This window comes from Maniola hyperantus, chromosome 17 (assembly GCF_902806685.2).
Source record: "Maniola hyperantus chromosome 17, iAphHyp1.2, whole genome shotgun sequence".
Taxonomy (NCBI): Eukaryota; Metazoa; Arthropoda; class Insecta; order Lepidoptera; family Nymphalidae; genus Maniola; species Maniola hyperantus.
The window spans coordinates 12,514,254-12,537,767 of record NC_048552.1 but is presented as its reverse complement, the minus strand read 5'-3'; the positions used below and the strand labels follow the sequence as shown (position 1 = coordinate 12,537,767).

Here is a 23,514-nt window from a genome sequence, read left to right as displayed (position 1 = left end):
GGAAAAAGGTAGCTCTAGATTTTTGTCAAATTACTTTAATTTAAAGATTGTGTAGGTATCAGAATCAACAGAATCAGCTACTGAATCACTTGTTTTGGCTATTGGATCAATAAGAAGTATTAATAGCTGTTAGTTACGTTCATTTGGCTACAAAATCCTCGTAATTCTTGTAGAACTACCGTCGTGAGACTAACCAACCCAGAGCTGGGGTCGTCATAACTTCGTTTCGTCAATCTCACCGCAGGTATTATGATTTGTTTCATTCTGATTATTGATTAATTACATTCAATCTCATATTTTCTCAACTCAACGATGTAATCATTACGTTAACTATTATAGCACAAAACGGGTTCATTAAACTTATCGATGTTGTCGCATGAACTTATTAACCGACTTCAAAAAAAGGAGGAGGTTCTCAATTCAACTGTATGTTTTTTTATTAATACTTTCAATCTGTGATCTCGAATATCTTTATCAATTTTGAGATTGTCAGCTTTTTCACGATGATCCATTTCTCAAACATTAATGTTCAAACTGTTTACATACATACTTGGATCTTTATTGAATCATTCTGTTTTTACTGTTCTACAGTACGCGGCCGAAAGTGATGAACATCGGCCTTTAGAATGACATTTCAGCTTTGTAGAGCGTTGTCTCCGTCACTCATACCCATATGACGTTTTGTCGGACTCGACGACCGAGACAGTGCTCTACAAATCTGCTATCTCCTTCAGATCGATGTTCATCACTTTTGGCCGCGTACTGTTTATATACTTCAATCTGTGATCTCGAGTATCTGTATCAATTTTGAGATTGTCAGCTTTTGCACGATGATCCATTTCTCAAACATTAATGTTCAAACTTTTACATAGGTACATACTTGGATCATTATTGAATCATTCTGTTTTTACTGTTCTAGTTTCAATTTGATCTTGGTTTAATCTCTTGGTCCATTAGACGATAAGTTTTGGTGTCAATTTTGCCACAGCCGCTACTGTGAGTGTGACCTTAGATTCAGGGATTTAATCTAAGACTGTGACTGATGAGTGACAAGTAACCTAGCGGAGATGGTTGGAATTAAACAGATCAATCAGTACCTACGTTGCGTAAATAGACCACTCGGAGTAGGTGGGGCATTGACCCGAGTTTTGCACGCTATACATTGCGGGTTTGAAAAATACTAAATCACTAAAACTACAATATTAGGCAAATGGTTATTGGTATTGGATTGTGTTTTAACTTTTTGCTAGCGTTCTGGTTACACCCGGTATAAAAGGAAAAGCTGACTGACTGACTGATCTTTCAACACACAGCTCAAACGACTGGACGGATCATCCTTAGGGGTTGGATTTTCAAAAATCCTTTCTTAGCGGATGTCTACGTCATAATACCTATCTGCATGCCAAATTTCAGCCCGATCCGTCCAGTAGTTTGAGCTGTGCGTTGATAGATCAGTCAGTCAGTCACATTTTCCTTTTATATAATTAGATGACAAATATCTGGATAATTCTGTGCTCCATCAGTCTTGGTTAAAGCAAAGCGCTGATGTAGGACCTGTCGTGTAATGGACCCCTGTGTATTCTACATGAGATTCACCCTAGACCGCATCATTGTAAATGGCCGTCATGTCGATGTTATTCATATTTTTTGAAAATTTAACAGCTTTGGAAATGACCTGTTGTGGTGAGTCCACGTCTGAGGTAAAAAGTAGACGACACTCTGTAGAGTTGAGTAGAGGGTCTTGGAAAACATTCGCTTCTAGAGTATTTTGTAATTTTTCTCTTATTACCCCTATCATACACCTACCCCGTGAATAGTGTACGACTGTTATAGTGTTTAGTGACGTAAAGTGACATTATTGTGTGAGAAACCTACTAACAGTGGTTTTTAGGGTTCCGTACCTCAAAAGGAAAAACGGAACCCTTACAGGATCACTTTGTTGTCTGTCTGTCGGTCTGTCTGTCTGTCTGTCTGTCTGTCTGCCTGTCTGTTTGTCAAGAAACCTTCAGGGTACTTCATGTTGATCATTTTGGCAGGTAGGTAGGTCTTATACTAGACATTATGGGGAAAATCTGAAAATGGTGAATTTGTGGTTACCTACACCACGCAAAAAAATTAAATTGTGGTCATGAACTAAAGTTCAGTATTTTCAATTTTCGAAGTAATATTAGTAACTATATCAAGTGGGGTATCATATGAAACGTCTTCACCTGTGCATTCTACAACAGATTTTTATTTATTTTTATGCATCATAGTTTTTGAATTATCGTGCAAAATGTCGAAATAATACCACTTATGCCTACATCTATTTGTGTGGAGCAGAAAATAATTGTGAAGCATATTCTTCGACCAATCAGGCCATTGTGTTCATAAATATCACGTCATCTATCAATAATCTTATTGGTTTACTAAAAACCTCCGCGCATCGCTAAACGGACAGGCTCAGACTTTGCGCTGAAAATGAGCCTTACTATGAAATTGAAGCGATACTATATTTTCGAGATTTTTCACACATTTTTCGCTACGTATTCCACGTAGATATCCCTAGTAGAAACTCAGCATTTCCCTCAACATGTTTTGATGTTAATATAGGTCCATAGCATTTTACTGAAAACCTGCCAGTGTTCTCCGCTCGATAAGAATCCAAAAACCTCCAAAAACCAAATCGAAACCCCCAAATAATTAAATCTTCAGTTAAAAACTTTATGGCCCGAACCAAGTAGTGTTTTTTTTTGTGTATACATGTTTTTATTGTGTTAGATATAAAATTAATTCAATTAATCTGAAGTTGTTTTACAAAATGATTTAAGTACATGACCTACTTAATTGAATATTTGGGTCGTTTATTATGTATTAGGAATTGAAAAGGGATAGACACTTCTATTAAAACATTTAAAAATAAAAATAAAACTTAATTGAATTGTTTTTAGTCCACAAAATTTTGTCCTTTACACTTTTGTGCCATTAGAATTTTACCTAAGTAGGTAGGTACTTAGTCAAAATTTTATAATAGGTATGGCTAATTAATTATTTTCATTATTTACCGCTTTATTATAACTAGGCAGAATATTAATAATTAGATTTTTTTTATTAATTCTGTAGAGTAGGTAGATATACTAACGGAATCCAACCTAATATAATAAATGCGTAAGTGTGACTGTTTGTCTTTTAATAAAAATTTTGTACGAGGATAGCTTGTATCCAGGTGATGGACTTAGGATACTTTTTATCCCGGAAAATCAGAGTTTCCACGGGATTTGTAAAAAACCTAAATCCACGCAGATTAAGTCATGGGAGCATCTAATTAAGTATGTACCAGCGGCGAAGAGTCAATATAACACGATTCCTATCGGCTTCCCTTTAAGAATTGGCATAATATAGCGTAAGTAGGTACTATTCACATAAATTCCGTAATACGTTCGTAAATACAAAGGTTCGATCGTCACAAATGCTAATTTTTCTTTTGTTATTAAGTACTAATTTAAGTTAAAAACATAACAGCTAATGTAAGTAACATACACCTACGTCCTACACCTTACAAGCCGTAAAATATCGGATTCCCTAGTTAGATTTTTGCTTAGTATTTATCTCTTTCATTTCCCTAGCGAAAGCGAAATGAGCGAACTAGGTCTGTCTCGCTCTACGGTCGACTAATAAAGAGCACACCAATTTAATCTGGCCCAGTAGCGAATACGAATTTGGAACTCTGACAGGTCAGACAAATTTGACGTAAATAACTCGGTTGGATCCGAGTTACCCTATAATACCTCCAAATTAAAAATTATATTAATAGTATTGTTTTAACAGGTACATGCTACTATTTTGAGTATTTTGTATTTTGAAGGGTTATTTGATATTGATACATATTTCGTTTTTGTGAAGCGGCCATGCTTGTTTGTTTTTAAAGTTGTTAGTGGTGTTTTATTTTGATATAATAAATTGGGGATGTGATTAATAACTTATAAGTGTAAGTTCACGGTAATTTTGATTCAGTTTGGTAAGCCAAAATCAGATATGGCCTTAATTCACATAGATTGTTGTTTAACAGATTTCTTGTTACGTAACGATAGTAATTTTTCTAAATTAAGTTTTGAAAACAAAAATCGAACAGCTGATATTCTTGTAGGTAAGTACGTTTCCGGCTTCCCTTTATCAGATTTTCACCCTTCGCCACTGGTATGTACATAAATATAATGTACGGAAATCTGCAATATTTACAATATTCTATACCTAGCTATTCACTAGTAAAATTTGTGTTAGAAAACATTAGAACTATTTCAATTTACCTATCGTAAAAGAACAACAAGAAAGAAAGTCGTAAAATTAAAATCAAAATCATACTTAAATATTCACAAATTTCACATAAGTAACTATATACAAATTTACCTCAGTTATGACAATCATCAGAATCACAATCATTAATAATTCTTCTGCGATTTAAACTTCTTTCTTTCTCACTTTCTTCTATGGTACCTAGGCTAGGTACCCACTTACCATTTTCTATGCATGCATTATCTACTTATTTTATTCATGTCATGTTTCCAAATTGTTACGTTAACTAGTCCTTGTATTACTTAAATTAAGAAATAAAATAAAGCATTTACAATTTAATAACAAAAACTAAAAAAACACGGAACAAAGGAAAAAATAGACGGCGCGAAACGTGTTCATTAAAGTGAAGCATGACTGCGGACCGTAACTTCTGCACGGCTAGCATAGGCCTGAGATGAAAAAATTATCCCCCGATTTTATCCACTGACAGGAGATAAAATTAACTTATCCACCCCTCAAAGCACGGCAACAGAGGAGTGGAGAAGTTTATCCCCGTTTGACATTAGACAAGTCACAAGACACACTGTGCTGGGGTAAAGTAGACAAGACACAGTGTACTGTATCTACTGTTATACGTAACTAATCACCCATAAAGTAACTTCAAGATCAAAAATATTCCAAAAGTCGGCCATTCTTGTGCAATATTGTATGTATTTGTTGATGTGTCCTACCTAATACATTAAACTATATCACCTGCATTTATCAAGCTTGTAACCTAACGGTGTAGCATAGGCACTTGCCTTTTAAACCTACTAGATTTTCTAGCGCCCGGTTGCCGTCTATTTTTTCCTTTAGTCCTAATAAATGGACCGTTCTAATACAGGTCCTTTTAAAAATCTTGCGTCTTGCAAGTTGCATCCTCAATATCGAGCTGTTTTTATGTAGGAGCAGTACATCGACGGCTGCGGTCGCCTTCGCTGTTGCTACTTCAGCGTCGTCCAACCCAAGGTCTCCACCACCAACCTCACCACCGCATGCAAGACGGGACTCGGTTATATCAACTGCTGCTACTATGAGAGTGTTGAATGTTCTAAGGTAACTTTTAGTACCTACCGGTGATTCTTCAACACTGTAGCCACCGTACTCATTTGACATTTATATTTAATCCATTGAACGTTTTCTACGAAAAACATTTGTTTTTCACTCAGTGAAGCAGCAATGTAGAACCAACCCAGGTTAAATGAGCTCAGTGAGGCTTATGGCTACTATTCAGTGTTGAACACTGAGTTGTGAATCCGCTGCCTGGTCCAGACAAAATGCAAGGTATCAGGTAGATGATGTCAGTAACATTCCAGAAAGCTGAGTTTTGGACCGATATGTAGATATGTACCAAAAATATTATGTCTCGTAGCGCGATACTCGTGGGAGATATGAGGACCTATAGAATTTGTTTAAAATTCTAATGTATCAACCTTGCACTGCAAACCGCTGAACACGGACATAAACTTGTAAAAACTTTTATGAACTCGAATGTGAGGATTGTTTGAACGTTTGTCAAGGTTTCCTAACAATTTTGTCCAAATCAGGCATTGGATCTCCAAGCACTCGTCAGATTTCTGGTCGGACGAGCGTCTCCGCGGTCTCACCATGGACTTCCTGAAGGAGATCGAGAGCAGTCCAGGCTTGCTTCCAGCTGAGAACAAGTCTGCGTCACAGCTGCTGCGACTGCTGGAGCGACCACCAGATAGGGCTGTGGATTTGAAAGCCTTGTTTGTGCCGCCAAGAGTGAGTGAACAACATGAACTAAGTATGTGACGACTATTTTATAGATGCCGGGTGATATTTCGACGGGAGTTTCTCTACGTGATCAAATCAGCAATGAGGAGATCCGTAGGAGAACTAGAGTAACCGACATAGCTCAACGGGTTTCGAAACTGAAGTGGCAATGGACATAGTTCGTACAACCGATAGACGTTGCGGTCCCAAGGTGCTGGAATGGCGACCTCGCACCGAAAAACGCAGCGTTGTAAGACCCCCCACTAGGTCGACGGACGACATCAGACGAGTCGCAGGGACCCGCTGAATTCAGGTGGCGCAAGAACGTGGCGTGTGGAAGTCCCTACATGAGACCTATGTCCAGCTGTGGACGTCTATCGGTTGATGATGATGATGATGATGATGATGATGAGTGATACTTCTCTATTTTTAGCCTAGCCTAAAGTCATTACTGATCTAGAATTTAGGTACTTTTATACATATAGCCTGTGGTAAGCTGTGATAGCCTAGTGGTTAGTACGTCCACCTTCTAATCGGAGGTCGGGGGTTTGATCCCGGGCACGCACCTTTAACTTTTCGGAGTTATGTGCGTTTTAAATAATTTAATGTCACTAGCTTTGACGGTGAAGGAAAACATCGTGAGGAAACCTGCATGCCTGAGAATTCTTCATAGTGTTCTCAAAGGTGTGTAAAGTCTACCAATCCGCACATGGCCAGCGTGGTAGACTATGGCCAAAACCCTTCTCACTCTGAGAGGAGACCCGTGCTCTGTAGTGAGCCGGCGATGGGTTGATCATGATGATGATGATGAAACTTAAAATAGGCTATTTCAAGAACTATGGGTCATCTTCCATAGGAGCCTCCAAAAGCAGAAGTAAATGACAAGAAGAATGATAAATAGAGAGGAGACCTTGTTTTAAAATTTCTGAACTTGGAACTATTTCTTTTCTTTTGAAGGATTCCTTCTTTTCCTTTTTCCCAAAGGCAAAGATTAATATTTAAGTAGCCATTTTAATTTTTTTTAAAGGAATAATTGGCCCCGATTCTCTAGTCTCTCTCTAAACTAAATTTAGAGTATCTGCATCCTTTTCTTTTTACTAATGCTAAAAAAGGAACGGAACATGACTTTCACATTTAAAGACTCTAAATTTTAGTGCACAATACAAATTTAAACAGTAGGTTCGCGAGTGCGTGCTAAAACACGGGTTTTACCATCTAAAAATTTAATTTAGAAATGTCAAACTGCTTTTGTCCTTTTCATATTACATTAGTAAGAAGAGGGTGCGAATACTCTAAAATTAGGTTGTGCTTAGAATCGGTGCCATTAGTCATGTTAAATGACTAATATTAGAATTAAATGTCTTTGTTTTGCAATATTTTAGGTACCCACTAAAGAAAGCACCGAAACACTGTCAGCTCTAGAGATCGCCGAGCAAATGACTTATTTGGATTATCAGATCTTCAGCTCTATCCACAGCGAGTGAGTAATCCATACTAATATTATAAATGCGAAAGTGTGTCTGTCTGTCTGCTAGCTTTTCACGGGCCATCCGTTCAACCGATTTTAACGAAATTTGGTACAGAGATAGCTTGCATTCCGGGAAAAGAGTTCCCACGGGATTTTTAAAAATCTAAATCCACGCGGACGAAGTCACGGGCATCATCTAGTACATTAATAATTACTTTAAGTTTCCCTCCGGTTGTGTCGGATTGCCGTCCCATCCAATTATAAGAGTGAGGCAACAGAGAGCTTGCACCTGTGTTTGCGTACCCACTTGTACACTATGATAATAAATAAATTATTATAATATATTTATCAATCGATTGTAATACCATGACAAAATCATTTCGCTTTGGGAAAACCACCATTACAATTTCAGCATGTATAAACACCTTTTTTTTTTTAATTACCAACATAAAGAATGTTTAACAAATCCGATTTAGACACAGCAAAAAACCACGAAGGTTTAAAAAGTGTGTCATTCCGTCTACTTCTTAATACATAATAATAGTGCATCTATAAACAATTTACATTGTTTATAAACTTCCTAAACGTTACTCTGACTTGTGCTAACATAATATCTTTTATTATGCTTGAACAGAGAGTTCCTGGGCCAAGCCTGGACGAAAGGCGACAAAGCGGAGCGCGCACCACACATCCTGATGATGACGGCACACTTCAACCACATCTCTAACCTCGTTATATCGGAAATACTCAAAAAATACACGCTTTTGGGTAAATTAATTACTACAGTTATTATTTATGTATTAACTATTCATCATCATCATTATCAACCGATATGGGACTTGTAGGGACTTCTTGTAGAGAGATCTCTACCGGTTTATCAAACTAAAACTCGAACGAATTGAAGAGAAATATTTTTATCGAAATAGTAAAATATTTCGATTGTATTTAATGAATATGAGCGATCTATCTGCATCTTTCCTTTAGTCTGTGTACCATAACCATGCGGATTCACTGCATTAATGTGATTAATGGTCGGGGCCTCGAAACTCATCAATGGTGATAACGAAACAGATACAGAGAGACCGAGTACGACAGAGAGTGAGAGATAGAAAAAACCGGTCAAGTGCGAGTCAGGCTCGCGCAACGAGGGTTCCGTACTACAGTCGTATTTTTCCACATTTTGCACGATAATTCAAAAACTATGATGCTTAAAAATAAATAAAAATCTGTTTTAGAATGCACAGGTGAAGACCTTTCATATGCCACCCCACTTGATATAGTTATCTTACTTCGAAAATTGAAAATATTATACTAATTATTAGTTCATGACCGCAATTTAATTTTTTTTGCGTGATGTAACCACAAATTCACGGTTTTCAGATTTTTCCCCGAATGTCTGCTATAAGACCTACCTACCTGCCAAATCTCATGATTCTAGGTTTCTTGACAGACCGACAGACAGACAACAAAGTGAACAGAGTGAAGTGAGTGAGAGTGAGTGGGTGAAGGTGAGAGTGAAAGTGAGTGAGTGAAGAGAGTGAAGTATAAGTAGTAGTAGTAAGTGGTTCTGTTTTTTCCTTTTGAGGTACGAAACCCTAAAAAGAAGGAGAAAGAGAGAGAGAGAGAAAGAAAGAGAAAAATATTCTGTATATTGCAGGTCGCGCAGCAGCGATCGAGAAGTGGGCGGCCGTGGCGGACATCGCGCGGTGTCTGCACAACTTCAACGGCGTGCTGCAAGTGTGCGCCGCGCTCGCCAATACCTCCGTGTTCCGGCTCAAGAAGACTTGGGACAAAGTGTCCAAAACTGTAAGTCTACTCCAGATTTTACGGTTAAAGAACTTTATTCTCACTAAGAATTAAATTCACTTACATGAGAAATTTAACAAATAAACAGTAGGTATCTTATCCACACATCACTGCGATTTTATACAAAACAAAGTGGGTAGAAATAAAATTATCGCAAAGTAAGCGAGACGGTCGAGTGCGCGATACAGGCAAAACACAATTTTATATATTTTTTTCGCGTTTTTTAGGGTTCCGTACCTCAAAAGGAAAAACGGAACCCTTGTAGGATCACTTTGTTGTCTGTCTGTCTGTCGGTCGGTCTGTCAAGAAACCTACAGGGCACGTTCTTCCCGTTGACCTAGAATCATGAAATTTGGCAGGTAGGTAGGTCTTATAGCTGACATTCGGGGAAAAATCTGAAAACCGTAAATTTGTGGTTACATCACACAAAAAAAATTATGGTCATGAACTAATAATTAGTATGTATTTTCAATTTTCGAAGTAAGATAACTATATCAAGTGGGGTATCATATAAAAGGTCTTCACCTGTACATTCTAAAACAGATTTTTATTTATTTTTATGCATCATAGTTTTTGAATTATCGTGCAAAATGTCGGAATATTTTTGTCGTTACAGAGTAAGCAGACCCTGGACAAACTGCAAGTGCTGATATCTTCCGAGTGTCGGTTCAGGATTTTAAGAGACGCTTTGCACAGGTAATCGTCGTGTTACATGATACATCACTTAGCTACCTACCTACAATGTTTATTTTTAGGGTTCCGTACCCGAGGGATTCCAACGATCTGGAACCCTAAATATAATTGGTGCCAGCGGGACTATTACTGACAGCCCATTCCCACTTGTCGTTTGTCGGACCCGGATTTTAATCGGATGTTCCAGTGGCAGAACATTTTGTAGGGGAATATTGTTTGTATATCAATTAAACACCCCTATGTATATATATGTATCTCCCTATATATATATATGTATAAGTATATTTTATTAATTCACATACACTCGGTAATGCTATAACTTATAAAAATACGTAGGTAATCAGTACCCTTACTATAAATGCGAAAGTGTGTTTGTTTGTTGGTTTATTGGTTTGTCCTTCAATCACGTCGCAACGGTGCAACGGATTGACGTGATTTTTTGCATGGGTATAGATAAAGACCTGCAGAGTGACATAGGCTACTTTTTATCCCGGAAAATAAAAGAGTTCCCACGGGGTTTTTAAAAAACCTAATTCCGCGCAGACGAAGTCGCGGGCATCAGCTAGTACTTAATAAACAGTTCGTAACCCGATCGACCGTGGCTCTTGCTTGCGAGTTGCGCGCGGCCTGCCATGCCGGCGTGAGAGTGTCGAAATACTGGCGTTCAGCTATAAATAAACCGACTACTGCCGAATCGCGGCGGAAAAACATGATGTCACGACCCTGCGTGTTCCGCCACAATTTTATATGAAGCTATTCACACTTGTCTGAAACCGGTTTATTGTCAAAATCTGCCACTGGAACGTCTGATTAAAATACGGGCCTGACGGCCAACAAGTGGGAACAGGCTGTAAGCCTCCGCTTTCCGTCGGCCCCTCCGTCCGTCTCTCTGTCTGACAGCGGTATCTATCTCGTGAACCGTAATAGGTAGAAAGTTGAAATTTTCACCATTCAAAAAACCGGCAAAGTGCGAGTCAGACTCGCGCACCGAAGGTTCCGTACTACATTATTTTTATGCTAAATAGTTTTTTTATCTTGCAAAATGTCGAATAAATACGACTGTAATACGGAACCTTCAGTGTGCGAGTCTGACACTTGTCACTTTGAGTACACTTGAGTACTTGGTCAGTTTTTTTTTATTTTCACAGAGTTTCAAATCCCACCGTGACGTTACTAAAGAGGTTTTCACACTGTTTAGATGCGACCCCCCCTGCATCCCGTACCTGGGCATGTACCTGTCGGACCTCTCGTTCATCGAGGAGGGAACCTCCAACTACACTCCCGACGCACTCCTCAACTTCTCCAAGATGAGGATGGTAAGTGGTATCATCAACCCATCTCAACCTGTCGCGTGCTATATCAGTACCCTTATTATTATTTTTTTTATTCAGATACAAGTTAGCCCTTGACTGCAATCTCACCTGATAGTAAGTGACGATGCAGTCTAAGGTGGGAGCGGGCTAACCTGGAAGGAGTATGGCAAGTTTTATTAAACCCATACACCTATTAAAAACTAGATAATGCCCACGACTTCGTCCGCGCGGTTTTAGGTTTTTAAAAATCCCATGGGAACACTTTGATTTTCCGGGATAAAAGTAGCCTATGTCCGGCCCCGGGATGCAAGCTATCGCTATACCAAATTGTGTCAAAATCGGTTGAGTTAATGGGCCGTGAAAGGCTAGCAGACAGACAGAGAGACAGACAGACAGACAAACGGACAGACAGACACACTATCGCATTTATAATATTAGTATGGAAGAATGGATGTGAAAGTGTGTTTGTTGGTTTGTCCTTCAATCACGTCTCAACGGTGCAACGGATTAACGTGATTTTTTTCATGGGTATAGATAGGAGAGTGACAGGCTACTTTTTATCCCGGTGTGGCGGTTACCACAATAGAAACTAGATGGCGCTGTTCAATCGATGACGTAGTCCCGAACAAATGTACCGCCGATAGCAATCGCACTAACGGAGTTTTCTGCAATCTGGACTATATATAGAAGTTTCAAGACATAACCGTCGGCCCAGCTGGCGCTACCGAGCACAACCAACCGCTCGGTGGGAGATCTCCCCTTTGGTACGGTCGAGCCTGCACACCGCTCCCGTACATTGGTGACCCCGACGTGATCAAGAACGGTCGCACACCTCAACAACCGACGAAATCAAGAATGGTCGCACACTACAACAGCCGACGTCATCGAAGATAAACCGCACACCGCCGCACTCCGCACTGGCGCATACGTGATCAAGGGTGATCGCATACATCGCAACACCTTTGGATCACACACCGCAAGCCCGACGTCTCCTCCAAACTCCAAGTCTACAAGCAGCAACAGCAAGCACATCGAGGCCTGTAAGACGGATGTAGCCACAGCTTCGGGGCACAATGGCCCTGCACTCCATCACCAGCTACAAGCGTCCTGGTCTACCGCTTCTCTGGTTGGTTAGCAGCCATTGCCCTTCCTTCACACGCCTTCACGCTACAACGCCACCTCTCTTCACTGCTTCACACTACGCGTTCGTCTCGGAGGGGAGTGATGTGGCGGTTACCACAATAGAAACTAGATGGCGCTGTTCAATCGATGACGTAGTCCCGAACAAATGTACCGCCGATAGCAATCGCACTAACGGAGTTTTCTGCAATCTGGACTATATATAGAAGTTTCAAGACATAACCGTCGGCCCAGCTGGCGCTACCGAGCACAACCAACCGCTCGGTGGGAGATCTCCCCTTTGGTACGGTCGAGCCTGCACACCGCTCCCGTACACCGGAAAATCAAAGAGTTCCCACGGGATTCCTACCTAAAACTAATAATTAAGTACCTGAGAACAAAACTAATAAGGCGCAAATATTTTAATGCAAGCTTTTCCTTGTAACAAGATGCCAGCTGCGTTCAAAATTAAAGTAGCTTAAGATTCACGGTATAATTAAATTATGTCATTTTAAAGTCTAACTTCTAGTAATGACGACAAAACAAATTTCGGTGTATTGATCATTATTATGTACTAGCTGATGCCCGCGACTTCGTCTGCGTGAAATTAGGCTTTTTACAAAATCCCGTGGGAACTCTTTTATTTTCCGGGATAAATTGTAGCCTATGTCACTCTGCAGGTCTTTATCTATACCCATGCAAAAAATCACGTCAATCCGTTGCACCGTTGCGACGTGATTGAAGGACAAACCAACAAACCAATAAACCAACAAACAAACACACTTTCGCATTTATAATAAGGGTACCTACTGATTACCATGTTACATTATGACTAGCTGATCCCCGCGGCTTCGCCCGCGTAGATTTAGGTTTTTAAAGATCCCGTATAGCCTATGTCACTCAGGAATAATGTAGCTTTCTACTGGTGAAAGAATTTTTAAAATCGGTTCAGTAGTTCTAAAGATTACCCCCTACAAACAAACTTAACGACATTACCTCTTTATATAATAATAATACAACGGGCCGTGCAGCAGAAATCGTAATATTTTAATTTCGCCATAACTTCAAAACCAAACGTCCAATTTTAATCATTCAAAGACCAAATATTATCTCCATAAACTGTTCTTAGTGATGAAATCATTTATTTTGATAAGGATTAATAGCATGAGTAAAATAAACGCGTTTAAATGTAGTCCAAAAAAATTCAAGATTTTTAAATAAAAAAATGGTTGCTGTGCCTCACTCGACATAGATGGGTATAGTGTGTCGCGGACTTTTTTGTAGATATTTATAAGATCTACAATTAATTAGAACATTTTATGGTTCTATCTTTTATAGTTTAGGCAGCGTACGCAAAATAAGTAACTTTTCTGGTTGATTTTTTACACCTTGTGTCCGAAAAACCCAAATATCTTACGGAACCCTATTTTTTTCCAAAATAAAATATAGCCTATGTTACTCGTGGATAATGTAGCTTTCGAATGGTGAAAGAATTTTTAAAATCGGTCCAGTAGTTTTTGAGCCTATTCAGTACAAACAAACAAACAAACAAACAAACAAACAAACAAACAAACAAACAAACAAACAAAGTTTTCCTCTTTATAATATTAGTGTAGAAGTGTAGATTTATCAAACAAGTGTGTATTCTGTGTGTTTCAGATAGCTCATGTGATCCGTGAAATTAGAAACTTCCAACAGACTCCATACAAAATTGATCACATACCAAAAGTAAGTCGTTAGATTAATAATTCATGATCATCATCATCATCATCATCAGCCTGTGGACGTCCACTGTTGGACATAGGCCTTCCCTAAAGAGCGCCACCACACCCGGTCCTCAGCCTTTCTCATCCAGCCACTTCCCGCCAGCCTCTTTATATCGTCGGTCCATCGTGCTAGAGGGCGTCCCACACTACGCTTGCTTAAACGCGGTCTCCACTCAAGGACTTTCCGGCTCCAACGGCCATCGCCTCTACGACAGGCATGACCTGCCCACTGCCACTTCAGCATGCTAATAGTTTGGGCTATGTCAATGACCTTGGTTCTCATACAGCCGACTATATTATACACTTTTGAAAATATTACGGAGAACTCTCATGCATGCAGTTTTTCTTACGATGTTTTCCTTCATCATTAAAGCTATTAGTGATATTTTAATCCATATCCATAGGTACTAGTATTATAAATGCGAAAGTGTGTCTGTCTGTTTGTCTGCTAGCTTTTCACGGCCCAACAGTTCAACAGATTTTGATCTGGTACAGAGTTAGGTTACATCCCGGGGAAGGGCATAGGCTACTTTTATCCCGGAAAATTAAAGAGTTCCCACGGGATTTTTATAAAACCTAAATCTACGCAGACGAAGTCGCGGGCATCATCTAGTAGTTTATAACGCAAGTAACTCTGAAAAGTTAAAGGTACGTGCCTAGGATCGAACTCCCGACCTCCCGAATAGGAGGACGACGTCCTAACCACTAGATTATCACTATTTATGGTTTCACCAGCCACCAGCTGTATAACAAATCATCTAGATAATTCTAATAAAAAGTATCGATATGTGGTCGTCTCAATACATTGGACACTAACGGTTACACCAAAATCAAAACCTAGTAAGTGGCAAAATATTATTGATGAACGTATGTATGAATGAATGGGTTTTGAAAAAGTAGTAAGAATTAATACAGCACATACTCGTATAGAAAAATCGGCTTAAGTTCACCTAATCAAAGTAAGGTATTTCTGTTGTTTTACAAGTTATCATTACACACCAGCTGGTTGATTCCGTAAAACCTGCATCAATCATTATTACAATCGCAATTGCTGTGATTCGCTGAATTTATGGTATGCTTGTTGCAACAATAAATTGTAGCCAATAGTGAGCGAGTGTCAACCAACGATCAGTGATTGCGATTGTGATATTGTAGCTGTCATTCTACCGCAATCGCGCAGCTGCTGACGTCTCAGTAATGCTACCTCGTGTCCGCCATTTCTAAAAACCCTCATTACGATGAATCTGAATGTAAATACACTAAATTTCAGGTCTGTGAATTTCTCCTGGACCGATCGCTAATAATAAACGAAGAGCGTCAATATACCCTGTCCCTTGAGTTGGAGCCCCGTGCGGCGCGGGGCTCCGCCGGGGGTCTCCCTGGCACCCCCGCGTCACCAGCTTCTCCGACCGCGCAGCGACGACGCCGTGCCTCACTGGCTGCGCTTGCGCCGCTTGCTCCTCTACGTGGTGACCGTTAAACGCCTTAACCCCTCATTTTCAACTTTCTTTTATTATTGTTTTAATTTTTTAGTTATTAAAACAGAAGTGAGTTAAACTGATCAATTTACATTAATTTATTCACACTATCAGATATATCAGTGATATAAGAGAATTACGTAAGACCTATTATCGTTTTTTCTTTGTGGAATTGAAAAATAATTTAGAGATTTGTCTTTTTCCCCCTTAGTCCGATTCAATTTTATTACACATCCTATCAAATATTTTTGAATTATGCTCTAAGTCAATTTTGCTATTATAAACATTTTAAAACCTTGCCGTATCCCGAGAAATATGTTTATACTATAAAGGTATCAGTATTATTATTAAACCTTGAAGTTTGTTTATATGTATGTATAATGTATGTATAGATTAAAATGCCTTTAAAATTGTTTTGAATCATATTTTGACAATTTTATGTTAGAATCTTTACAAAATAAAATAAAAACTCCTATATTCAATTATTTATATGATTCGATTTGTAATAATTTTATCAATTCGGAATAAATACAAATTTATAACGAAAAATAATAATTTTAAATTAAAAGAATATAAATTATTTAATAAACATTTATTTTATTGGCTGTGATATTATTTATGTCTTATGAGTCTTTAAATCTTAGCTGAAAAACAGCTCTTTTCAAACTCAGTAATATTAATGAAGAATCAGTATTTTATCAATTACGTACCTATATTAAAAATGTATTATATATAGTTAGGATCTAATGTTAGTGAAATAAATGTCTCTCTTTGAGTGTCTATGGTCTACTGAGCATAAAAATGGTTTTGATGTTTAATAATTAAAAAATAATCATTAATAATTATTATGTGATTGTTATATATATATATATCGTATATTGGAATGAAACTATATGTCATAAGTATTTGAACCCTGTTCATTTTATTTTATAAAAAATTAAAAGGCTTAAGAGCCTGTTTCACAACTGCCAAATAAACTTTTTATTATTATTATTCACTTTATTTGTCTCACCACAAGAAGGAAAATAACGATACAAGAACAGAACACACAGACACAAGTAGGATACAAAAGGCAGCCTTATCGCTTATTAGCGATCTCTACCAGGCAACCTTAGGATTAGGAAAATATTAGGAGAAATAGACTGCAGGTAGTGTCAATAATTATAATAAACATTCAAATAACTGCTACATACTAATACGAAAAACCACTAATAAATATTAGACATTTCTAAAATAAAAGGTTCGGCGCGGTTTTAAGTTGGCCTGTTAATACTCCAAGATTTTTTTAAAATAATATAGCACACAGCACAGAAAAGAAACTTTATCTGACAAATAAAGACCTTTTGTCAGTTTTTGTTTTGGAAATATGTAAAAATGACAATTTTATTTGTCGGCTAATAAGGTAATGTTTATTTGGCGGCTGTGAAGTGCCAGACTGAATATAATTTCATTCCAAAAGAACTATCGGCTAGGCCGTACCTCCAAGCAATTTACAGTCAAAATTGATAATCGATGAGTTAGTTAGAACGTTATTTATTTGTCTAAAATTGTACGATCTTTTTTGACGAACAAACACATTGCTAACTAACTTATTGACAGATTAGTTAGAATGTTATTATTAATTTTGGCTGTATTTTGAATTTTGATGATATGATGCCGAATAGTGATATGGGTTTGACACCATGACATGACAGTTATATCCAGATTAGTGCTGCCATCTTTACGCTATATTACTCAACTACTATCAAGTAGATGAGACTCTCTATTAAGAGCTTGAACTTGTTATTAAATAGATGTTATGTAATTGAAGGCTACTCATAGGATACAATGCTAAAAATGTCTGAATTAACCTAAAGTGATTTCAAGTGAGAATTGTCTTAAGCCTTTTTCTACGTCCTTTTCTATGTCATTTAATGTTAGTGTTATTGTTAGAGCCTATACACAATCAATTTATAGTTTGGAACATTGTTACTAAATAGTTACCTAAAATTTTAAATATGCCACTTTATTGGGTAAGGTACAGTATTTTGAAATATTAATTAGGTTAGTATCTATTTCATTTTCTTTTTTAGTTTATGACCCGGGTAATATATTTTTGTTTTCAACGAGTTGTAGGTACAACTAAAATTCTTAAGTTTATAATTTACTCCCCAATAGGATATGCTTACCAAAATATGCAAAGTGGCATAAATGTTGAATTTCATATCAGAGTTGTACATTGTATAATTTTAATGTGTAGTACAACTATATTTTAAGGTTCAACAAAATTTCTTCTTAGTGATAGTTGATCAAACTATGTTCACTATATTATAGGTATTTAAAAGGTTATTCTGATATGCTTTACAACAATTATTTAGGAAATTTGATACTGAAGAACTTCATCATTTGTGTTCTAATACATAGTAAGTAGCATTGTTGGAATCTTTGGAACCGTAATCCGTAGTACTCGTAAAGTAAGGTCTAATATTAATTAAATCCTGGCTGTGAGTCGTATGCCATTCAAACTGATTAACTTACATAATATAATATAAATTATATTATCAAATTAGGCAAACATATTATCAAATTTATAAAAATGTTAACATCGTATTAAAACTTAGATACAATTTACTGAATATGTAGACTCTTATGGGATAAGTTACATCAATGTCTATTCAATTGTGCAATTCGAATTAATATATTTACTCGTAACTAAACTGCAGTCATAGTAAGTATGATGTGAGAATATCAAGTTTTATATACCTAAGTATATAATACTTTAAAATACTTCTCTATCAGATAGGGTATAATTTTATTTATGGTCAAAGGATGAAAGTAATATATGCTCATGATATTACAGGCTCATAAATATATTCTTCGTTGTACCCCTAACCTGTCTGGTTGTGTCTTACGCTTTTAAAATTAATATTAAAACGATCTTATGCGTATTAACATGTTGATTAAATACTGTAGATTAACTGTTGTAGGTCATAATATAAAGTGGTTGTTTAATATTTGTAATAATGGAAAATTAAAAAAAAAATCCCCTTATACCTGCACAATTTTAAAAGTATTTGGTCACGTTAAAAGGCTGCCTTAAGTGTTTATATAATATGATGACTCTATTACTATTTTTACTTATTGTAAATATAATTATACTATATTATGCAATAAGAATTTCATGTACTTATTCGTTAAAAATCGTCTTCCCTTTTACGTTCTCTTTTTAAATTACGAAATTTCTCAAGTGAATAATTATAATATATTCTCCACTATCAATGATTTTGCACCTGATTTAAGAATCTACTGAATCTACTGTACAGTCACTAATAAAATATTAAAAACCTTTTGAATTTGATAACAAGTACGAACTATTCTTATGAGACGCATTAATCTAATACGTAAGTAAAGTAATCTATGATAACATCTACCTCTTCGCTGAAATTCTAAACCGAGTTTTTTAATCACTAAAGAAATATTATAATATATTTTTTCGATCACTGAACTTCATATTCGTGGCTATTGAATAATTATTGTAAAAGATAATTATTACACGTCTATATTTGTGTACTAGGTTATTTAAAGGATCAGTATTAGGTTAAATGTTACATTAAATATAATAGAGCGATAAGTATTTAAATTTTAATAATAAATTGTGTAATACCTATTTATGTCTTTAGCGTTTTTATTTCTTATTAATTAGTATACGATTTTTATTTTGTGTTATGTATTAATATTTGTGGTGAATAATAAAACTAATATTTTTAAAATGATATGATTAATATTTAAATAATATTTTTTTAAATTTGATTGATGATCTGTAACACTGACCAATAGTGGTCTTGCCACACGCACTCTGGTAGTTACTCGTGTTTTGACTACCCACCCTCATTACGAAAATGCGTTTTAATAATTGGCCTTAGTTTTCGTGTGATAGGGTCAAGTTCAGTTTTGAAACTAGACATAAAACATAAATGCATGTTAATAGCCGTAAAAAACAGAGATTTATACATTTAAATTGTCTTGGTTTTAGTTATTTTAAGTTTAGTTAGTTTAAATTGATGCCCTACTAATACTTGGATTGCAGTTGGATTATAAAAATCCTGTTGCTTTTTGCTTATTCGTAAATAAAAACATTGATTTTAATAATATAAAAACCTCAGAGGAATAAATTTATAAATCATTACCTTATATTTTTAAATAGTAAATCCTACTAATATTATAAATGTGAAAGTGTGGATGTTTGGATGTTTGGATGTATAGATGTTTGGATGTTTGTTACTCAATTACGCAAAAACGGCTGAACGGATTTGGATGAAATTTGGAATGGAGATAGTTTATACCCTGGAGAGTGACATAGGCTACTTTTTGTCCCGGAAAATCAAAGAGTTCCCAGGGGATTTTTGAAAACCTAATTCCACGCGGACGAAGTCGTGGGCATCAGCTGGTATGAAAATAAATGTAAGCAAATAATTAATGTTGTATATTATATAAAATTGTATGTATTTTTCTTAATTAAGTAATATAATTTAATATTCATGTTAATTAATTTATAAAGTTAAATAACTTACATATCGTTTCGTGTTAATTAAATTAAAAAATAAGTGTCTTCATTTTATTAAATTTAATTCATCCATATGATTACATTCTTCAATTTTGAGTACATAGTATATTAACCAATACATTACATATATACGGTATATTACATATTATTTCCCATTGAATTTCGTGTATAAAACAATATTTTATTACCTCGGAAAATCTGTTACCTATATTGTCATTATATTTCCTTTATTATGTTGAATTGTCCGTATCACACTTGGCACCCATTAGCGAAAATGGAGTAGGCAAGTCTTGGAAATAATACATTTCCACTATGATTCTTCTAAATATATGAAAGGAAAAGCTGACTGACTGACAGACTGATCTATCAACGCACAGCTCAAACAACTGAACGGATTGAGCTAGAATTTTGCATGCAGATAGCTATTACAACGTAGATATCCGCTAATAAAGGATTTTTGAAAATTCAACCCCTAAGGGGGTAAAGTAGGGATTTGAAATTTGTATAGTCTACGTGGACGAAGTGGCGGGGGCTTTATAAAGCAAATATTTTTATATTTTGCCACTTTTCTTGTTATTATTTAAGCTGGCGATAGCTTTCATGTTTTCACATTTTTTGGTAACAATAATTGAGCACAAAAAGATTTCGTTCACAAAAAAAACTCGAGTCAGGAGTTCTAATCAACCAATTTCCATTACTAGTGCAATATGCTTTTTTTAAAGCTTCATGCATACCAACCATACTATCTATTTTGCAAGAGACTTGAAGTCTTTGTCATTCAAACTTGATCCTGTGAAGATGTTTTTTATACTGCCGATTGGATGAAGCCTCAAGCCGATCAATTGTACTAAACATCTTATTGATGATGTGTGGACAGTGGGGCTGTAATTGTGTTATAGTTTTTGCATTTCACGAAGATGAGTGGCTCATACTCGTGTTTAAGGCGTATCGGTATAATAAGGTACACTAAATTTGTGCGTTTGCGAGCGATTGCTTGGTCCAACATGCACGCACACTTACGCAATGCCCATGTAAATCACGTAACCACAAGTAAAGTTCACTCGTCTTCGTGAATTGCAACTTGCAAGAACTGTACAAGCTATGTGGTAACTATACAAGGACCAACTTATAATATGTACCGGGTAGCTAAGTGTGATACGGCATGCCACTGTTATTATATACTAAGTAACTATGTGTCCCAAAATTGTTATGTTTCAAAAAATCTTATTAAAGTTGTCAATGTGTAAAGTTTCTGAGTGTTTTTTAAACCCTTACGTTAATTACTAGGTATCTAAAGTAGGTCCCTGCTACGAAAAGTGAAACTACGAAGTTGTTGACATTTTTCCGTTCCCTTTCCAGTCCACATTAAATGCAAGTTTACGCAAAGTTAACGTTAACTAAAATATGTACCTACAATAGTACCTAGCGTGCTACATTGCAGACCACCAAACATAGTTGACGGTGTGCGATCATTGAAAAACGCTCGTGCCTCGTACCATTCATTCATTCATTCGCAAAAATGTCACTTATGTAGTTTTCTCCCTGCATTGACGACTAAGGGCATTCAATGTACTCTGTGCTAAGGGCAAATCCAAACTAACGGAGTAGGTATGGGTGTGGACTGTGGCTGCAGACTGTAATATAGTTATTGACACGGGATATACTTTTAACAACTGCGAGCATGCTTCATCAAAAAATTGCGGGCCATTACCAGGGTTGGCATAGAATAAAATAATATTAGTTAAAAGGTTTGCGTTATCAAGAAATGCCGCGGCTCTACACTCTTCTAATGGTTCTGCCAGTGTGCGTTGCGTCTATTTAAATTTTAAATGACATGTCGCCAAATAGGTACTAGTCACTGACCTTTACACGTAGATACGCTGGACCTGCGATTGAAGACCAATTTTTGAAGTAACTTTATTTTCGCCTTTAGAAAGAGATAGCGGTTTTGTAGAGTATTGTCTCTGTCGTTGAGACCGACATAAATGTCACAGATGTAGTGGTGCTAATTAATACGTACTTAAAACTAAATCTACGAGGGTTCCAAACGCGCCCAGGCCATAATTTGTGCGATTTGTTTATCTTAAATAACATCCCGGAAAAGTGCAGAATCAGTTAATACTTGATACACGCGCAATAATATGTATTTATGTAGGTGTGACACAAGGTGCCAAAAATTTCAAAACATTCCCGTTGAGTAACACTGTTACACAACGGGAATTTTTTGAACTTGTTTTTTGTGTCACAGTGTTACACACGGGGGTGTGACTCAACGGGAATAACCCTACTAAAGTAAGTACCTAAGTAGGTAGGTATACCTTTAATAGATCTGAATCAATATCGTAATGATAAGAGCTAACTGAATCTAGGTCAAACAACAAAGCCTATTGATATTAGCACTGTGTCGCCGGCGCCGGCGGGTGACGTATACCCTGTGTTTATTTTGATGTAATAATTATCTTCTTGTATTCTGAGACTGTAACTGGGGAGACCTGGGGGGCGGTGACGCAACAGACGCGTGGTTGTACTGTAGACAAAAATCGGAGCGCGTCGTCGTTGCGTGACGTAAGCAAGTACGAGACTAAGATGTTAAAAAAATGGCGTTGTCTACAGTACAACACGGGAGCTTGAGGGGAAGTTACAGGGGAAGCTGGCGGAGGGTTGCATTCCAGGCGAGTCTCAACTTATCGCGCACGGGTAATACTTATTATGATGCATATACCGACTAACTGTAATATTATACCTACTACAGCCTTCTTCTTCTTCTTCTTCTTCATTCTGGGCTTGTTTCCGCACTTAAACGTTTCCGTCTGTTGTGCGTGCATCGCCCCTCCCGCCGAAGTCTTCACTGCAGCCATCCAAGCTCGCTCCAGAAGCCGAGTAGACCGCCCAGGTTGCCGAGGGCTTTTTGGAGTGAGGTCGGGGAACCTAAATGGCGTTGGGAACCTAAACCTACTACAGCCATCATGCATCATCATGATCAACCCATCACCGGCTCACTACAGAGCGCGGGTCTCCTCTCAGAGTGGGAAGGGTTTTTGGCCTTAGTCTACCACGCTGGCCATGTGCGGATTGGTAGACTTCACACACCTTTGAGAACATTATGGAGAACTGTCAGGCATACAGGTTTCCTCACGATGTTTTCCTTCACAGTTAAAGCAAGTGATATTTAATTAATTAAAACGCACATAACTCCGAAAAGTTAGAGTTGCGTGCCCGGGATCGAACCCCCGACCTCCGATTAGAAGGCGGACGTCCTAACCACTAGGCTATCACAGCT

General features: G+C 37.1%; 1 protein-coding gene across 1 annotated transcript in view; it reads left to right on the top strand.

Annotated features, from left to right (window-relative positions):
- LOC117990275 (ras-specific guanine nucleotide-releasing factor 1-like) overlaps positions 1 to 16,594 on the top strand; it is a 64,026-nt gene extending 47,432 nt beyond the window's left edge. Inside the window, exons 24-34 of the mRNA XM_069504213.1 lie at positions 174 to 244; positions 1,663 to 1,683; positions 5,218 to 5,367; positions 5,859 to 6,057; positions 7,431 to 7,528; positions 8,151 to 8,284; positions 9,174 to 9,322; positions 9,939 to 10,018; positions 11,214 to 11,331; positions 14,107 to 14,175; positions 15,484 to 16,594. Coding sequence (XP_069360314.1) covers positions 174 to 244; positions 1,663 to 1,683; positions 5,218 to 5,367; positions 5,859 to 6,057; positions 7,431 to 7,528; positions 8,151 to 8,284; positions 9,174 to 9,322; positions 9,939 to 10,018; positions 11,214 to 11,331; positions 14,107 to 14,175; positions 15,484 to 15,693 — 1,299 coding nt within the window. The 3' untranslated portion in view covers positions 15,694 to 16,594. The remainder of the gene's footprint in view (positions 1 to 173; positions 245 to 1,662; positions 1,684 to 5,217; positions 5,368 to 5,858; positions 6,058 to 7,430; positions 7,529 to 8,150; positions 8,285 to 9,173; positions 9,323 to 9,938; positions 10,019 to 11,213; positions 11,332 to 14,106; positions 14,176 to 15,483) is intronic.
- Positions 16,595 to 23,514: the final 6,920 nt, after the last annotated feature.